Genomic DNA, 6244 nt, shown 5'->3' with positions numbered 1-6244 from the left:
ATCCCTTCTTCAGGAGGAATTCACTCAAATGATTATACCACATTCTACCCGATTGCTTCAAGCCATATAATGACCTTTGAAGTTTGATGATATACATGTTTCGATTTTTCCCTCTTGTATTGGGATTTTGAATACCTTCGGGTATTTTCATGTATATATCAGCATCTAGTGACCCATAAAGGTAAGCTGTCACTACATCCATCAACTGCATATCTAATTTCATGTTTACTGCCAGTGATATTAAATAGCGAAATGAAATGCCATAAATAATAGGAGAATATGTCTGTTCAAAATCAATTCCGGGTCTCTGCGTGAACCCTTGAGCTACCAATCTCGCTTTATATCTAACCACCTTATTGTTTTCATTCCTCTTCCGTACGAATACCCACTTAGATCCTACTGGGATCACATCTTTTGGGGTAAGTACGGTGGGACCAAACACTTTTCTTTTATTAAGCGAGTTAAGCTCTGCCTCAATTGCCTCTTTCCACTTCAACCAGTTAGGGCGCTTCTGGCACTCTGTTATTGATTTTGGTTCTGGATCCAGATTATTATGTGGAATATTACAGGCAACTGCATAGGCAAATGTATCGTCGACGACTATTAAATCTCTGTTATATGTTTCTCCTGTATCAACAAAATTTATGGCAGTTTCTATATTGATATCAACCAGATCATTATCATTTCCCAAAATATTCTGATCTGGATGTTCCGCATTCCCAGTGTTCATATTATTTAGAGCACGTGCAGGTTCACTGGGTTCCCCGTCTTCAGGACGGCTAAGATTTTTCTGGAGTGACTGAGATATTTTACCAATTCTTGTTTTCCGCGGATTTAAATCTTTTGCACCAACTGGTCTCCCGCGCTTCTGGCGATGAGGAGTGTTAGTGTGCATACCTGATCCCTTGGGGACTTCTACTCTCGAAGGAGCATTTACAGCAGGGATATGGGACATGGTCACTCCTGTATTATCAGTAAAAGCATCTGGTAGGTTATTTGCTAAATTTTGCAAATTAATAATTTTCTGAACTTCCAGTTCAGTTTGACTAGTACGTGGGTCTAGGTACTGAAGATCATTTTCATCCCATGAGATTTCTCGGCATTTCGTTAAATAAGGGCTTTTATCTCCCCCTAATGCCGGGAAATGATCTTTATCAAAAATGCAGTCAGCGTACCTCGCAGTAAAGTGATCTCCTGTCATGGGCTCTAGGTATTTAATAATGGAGGGAGATTCATAACCAACATATATACCTAGTTTTCGTTGGGGGCCCATGGAGGTACGGTTTGTAGGTGGTATGGGGATATAAACTGCACACCCGAATACACGCAGATGGGAAATAGTGGGTTCTACACCACGTAGTAGTTGCAAGGGGGAATAATCATGATATGCAGTGGGTCGGATTTGTATTAAAGCTGCAGCATGCAATACTGCATGTCCCCAACAAGAAACCGGTAAACCGGACTTTTGCAATAATGGTCTAGCAATCAATTTAATACGCTTAATCAGAGATTCAGCTAGACCATTCTGAGTATGGACATAAGGTACAGGATGCTCCACTTTGATGCCCAAGGCCATACAATAATCATTGAAAGCCGTTGATGTGAATTCTCCAGCATTATCCATTCTTATTGATTTAATTGGATAATCTGGGAATTGGGCATTTAACTCTATAATTTTAGCAATAAATTTTGCGAAAGCTTTGTTCCTCGTGGACAATAGACTAACATGAGTCCAACGAGTGGAAGCATCAATAAGGACCATAAAATATCTAAATGGCCCAGAAGGTGGACTAATTGGTCCACAAATATCGCCTTGCAATCGTTGCAGAAAAATAGGCGATTCATGTCCAACCTTAGTACGCGACGGGCGTACAATATATTTACCTTTCGCACAAGCAACACATGTGAACATATTTGGCGAAAGTACATGAGATCTTAAAAGGTTATGGCCAGTAGAATTATATATGATCCGACCCATCATATTCTGCCCAAGATGACCGAGACGGTCATGCCACAACTGAAAAGAATGTGGATTTTTTAGTTTCATGGTTAATGCAACACATGAATTATTGGGTTGAATATATGTATAATATAACCTTGAAGATAAGGAGGCAAGTTCCTCAACCTCTCGCTTTTTACCAGAGATCAACTGAGTCATGATTAAGAACTCATCATTGTTCTTAGTCTTGGTTTCGATATGAAAACCATTTGATCGAATATCCCTGAAACTCAGCAAGGTTCGTTTAGATTGGGGATACAACAAAGCATTTTCAATTAGTAACTTTGTACCCTTAGAGAGGATGATGGATGCTCTTCCGGAGCCCACTATTTCTACCTCATCATTAGTAATGGTAGTAATATTACTACTTGATTTGTTCAAGGTACGAAAAAACCTCCTATCAGTAAGGATAGTGTGTGTGGTTGCACTATCCACCAAACACAATGTTGGTTCATGCTCCATTGTGTGGACAATGATTTTGTAATGCTGTAAGATCTGAGAGGTAAAAACCAAAAGAAAATCAGGTCAAATAAGTGATCATGATGAGTAACTTCTTTTAAAAAGTAAGATCCTTCTAGGAAGTAAAACTCGAGAAGTAAAGGAATTCCTTCAGGAAAGTAGGGAACCTTCGAAAGGTGCCCTCAGAAAAATTTCTTTCGAAGGTAACTTTAGGAAGACTACTAACTTTTACCTACCGGCCAGAGAGCTGAACGATCACTTTAGAAGGTAACTTCTCATACAGTGGCTATTCATTATTTACTTACTTATCAAATTCGCACAAAAAAAAATAGTAAGTAAAGAGTAAAAAACGAACCATCCATCATGATAAAATAGAAAAACATAGATGCTAAGTCATGAAAATGATAAAAAAAACATAGGTTCATAACCCACAAACATAAACAAATCACTCCTGATCACCAAAGTCATCAAGCTCATATTTTAGAAGGTCATCGTCATCATCATTCATTACTGCATTTGCTTCAGGCAAATTAGTATTAGTATGATGAGATTCTCTTCCTGACGGCTGCTTATCATTTTTCCTTTACATCATTTTGTATGCTTCAACCAAATGCTTTGGTGTGCGGCACGTACGAGACCAGTGCCCCTCACACCCACACCGATAGCAAATTTGTGACCTCGATGAACCTTGATCACTCCGTTTCTTATCTTGGGCCCGGGAGTCATTGCCGCCTTTGCCTCTACCACTTCGGTTGTTTCGACCGTGACCTCTACCACGACCCCCTCCTCGACCCCTTCTAGAATTACTTCCCTGGGCAATATGATGTGCTTCAGGTGTTGGTCCCAAGGGGATGGGGTACAAGTCTAGAGGGGGGGGGGTGAATAGACTTGTATAAGATTTTGCAAATCTTTTTCGACTTCTCGTGTGTATTGGACTTAGGATGTTTAGGTCCGATACCTCACAAGATGAAGACAAAGTTTTATGCGCAGCGGAAAAGTTATCCCCTTTTTATTAGCACGAGTTTGAGTTAGTTCGAGAGGTGTGTTTATATGTAGTGCAGTTCGAGAGTTAGCGAGATATAAAGCAGAAAGTAAATGCAAGAGAGATTTTTAAGTGGTTCGGCCAACCTGCCTACGTCCACTCTTCTTCCAGAAACTCCCTGGAAGGATTGCACTAAAAACTTCCCTTTTCAGTACAATATCGAGCTCTTGAGCTTTGATCACCAAGCCCGCCTCAAGCCTCAAGTTTTTCGCAAGACAGCTGCCAGGTTACTCCGCCTCTTCTTGCCTTCTCCAAAGCAAGGTTGTTCCGGTTGTCACAGTTTGAGTGTAACCGTCTCCAATCTGACCAAAAGCTTTCGTTGGATAATCAGCCTTGTAGAGCAGCTTCGGTCACCTTCTAGATGTATAGCAGTTTAAGCTTTGTAACTCTCTCAAACACTAAGATGTGTTTTTCTCGCTGTTTTGAATATCAGGATGATATTCCGAATTGAGCTCTTGCACTTTTGAAGTTTGAATCAGACACCTCTTAAGAGTTTCGAACGAACCAACCCTTTTTTTTTTGAACTTGTGTCTTTACATCCTTTTTATATGAGAGTTGAGGAATAATTCCGTTAGAGGGAAAATTATTCCGTTTGAAATCTGTCTCCCATGCTGAGTATGAGACTTGCATATTTTCAGCATGTTTCATGGAGTGGTGGTCTTGTAACTTGAACCTTTTGTCTTGTAGTGAATATTCCATAATTCACTTTCTTGAGTCCATTCTCCACTTGCTACTTTTGGAAAAATTTACTCTTTTTATATTCCCATTGATCCTCGTTTTAGGGAATAAGACCGACCTTGGATTGGTGCACCTTCTATCCGTTTGTCGTGGAATTCTGATGTGGCATCCACTTCCGGTAGTTCCCATAATATTCTTTCGGCACCTCCTTAATATTTTATCTCCATGATATTCTTCTTCTCCAACCTTAGATTATGTTATCCATGCATGTTGACTGCCATTCAGCCCCTTGGAGAAGTACCAGTTCATCGAGACCAATGTTGATGTTTCGACCACTTGATGTCTCGATCCCATGTATCGAGAGATCTATCTCTCGAACTCTGCTTATGTCTCGAACTGGATTGTTGTATCGAGAGATCCTATCTCTCGAACTCTGCTTATGTCTCGAGACTTAGTTGATGTCTCGCAGACCCTTATTCCTCCAGTGTTGTCCCGTGCCTTCTCTTCTGATCTGTCTATAAGATTACAACACGAGACTTCTAAGATGTTCACACAAGTTTACCTTAAGCTTAAATATTTTCCGAGTTGAGCTCAAGTTACCCGGTTGTATTTTCACTCTTAGTTTACTTGTCGAACTTACATATAAATTCCTATCTTTCGAGACTTAGGGGATTATAGATTACATTTGGTATCATCAAAACCTATTACAATATGTTCCTAACATCAGGCACTAGTGCAGACCCAACCGATCGTGCGTTATGGTTTTTCATCAACAACTGGTTGTGCTTCTCGGCCACAAGAAGTGCAGATATAAGCTCAGAATGCTTTTCATAATTCTTTGCCCTGTACTGCTGCTGGAGTACAAGGTTACTCGCATGAAAAGTAGATAGGGTCTTTTCAATTAAATCTTTCTCTGAAACTTCTTGTTTGCAGAGCTTTAGTTGCGAGACTATTTTGTGAAGCGCCGAATTGTAATCAATTACTGACTTATAGTCTTGAAACCTAAGATTAAGCCAGTCAAATTGGGCTTGAGGGAGTACAATTGATGACTGCTGGTCAAAACGGTCCTTCAGGGACTTCCATAATGCAAAAGGGTCCTTTTCAGTCAGGTATTCATTTTTCAGGTCGTGGTTCAAGTGGTGACGTAAGAAAATGAGAGCCTGCGCCTTCTGGGCGTCAGTACACTGTGACATAGCAACAATGGTTTGGCTAAACTCTTTAGACGCGAGATGAATCTCGATGTCTAGGGCCCAAGTTAAATAGTTGCCCCCGTCAAGTGAGAGCTCAGTAAATTCTCGTTTAGTGATAGAAGACATGATCTACAAAAACATATTATCCATGCAGTCATTTTGGATGCATTTCCCCAAAAGAACATAAAAGCCAATAATGGGAATAATGCGAAAACCATTGTCTCTCTATTACGTATACAAATATTACACACATATATATTAACTCGTATATATATGTTGACGAACAAAAATATATATGCACGTATGTATACATCCAAAATATCACACTCGAATATACAAACATGCATATACAAAATTATTTACATTTATATGTATATATAAGTACGAATATATAAAATTGCAGAATGAAAAGTTTTATTCATATATCATTATATACATACATAATGCGCAACATATATCATTATATACATACATAATGCGCAGCAACAATATTACAGGAAAATAAATCATGCGTAGCAACATGTATCCTTTTTCCTTTTCCTCTAATAAACAAAAGAAAAATATATGCATACGTAATATGAAATTGTAAAGATGAAAAGGGATGTATATATACTGTGGTTTGCTAAACTAAAAATTGGAATATGGATATTCTAACACTAACACCATATATTAAAGCAAAGATGAAGCAGAAGGAAACACATCGGCAGAAAAAATACATCCAATATAAATTCATTATCAAACAGCCAGGGTCTCATGAAAAATTTAGACAAAGGCATAGGAATAAATAATAAGAGTCTTAAGAGACCAGTACCGTTCACCGGAGATATAGAACACTCGTGCTGATAACGTGTTGTAATTTGGCTTGTCGATTAGCTC

At 39.0% G+C, this 6244-nt stretch overlaps 1 protein-coding gene across 1 annotated transcript; it reads right to left on the bottom strand.

The window, feature by feature from the left end:
- Positions 1–4882: 4882 nt before the first annotated feature.
- On the bottom strand, positions 4883–5494 carry LOC116027575. The gene has a single exon (XM_031269277.1). It carries the CDS (start codon positions 5492–5494, stop codon positions 4883–4885), a length of 612 nt encoding a protein of 203 aa, XP_031125137.1.
- Positions 5495–6244: the final 750 nt, after the last annotated feature.

Source organism: Ipomoea triloba, chromosome 8 (genome assembly GCF_003576645.1).
Source record: "Ipomoea triloba cultivar NCNSP0323 chromosome 8, ASM357664v1".
NCBI classification, from domain to species: domain Eukaryota; kingdom Viridiplantae; phylum Streptophyta; class Magnoliopsida; order Solanales; family Convolvulaceae; genus Ipomoea; species Ipomoea triloba.
Note: the sequence above shows the minus strand (reverse complement) of the source record. Positions and strands in the feature narration are given on the sequence as shown.

Excerpts from the sequence above, each read along its gene's own strand:
- LOC116027575 (XM_031269277.1), bottom strand. The coding sequence starts at position 5,494 with ATGTCTTCTATCACTAAACGAGAATTTACTGAGCTCTCACTTGACGGG.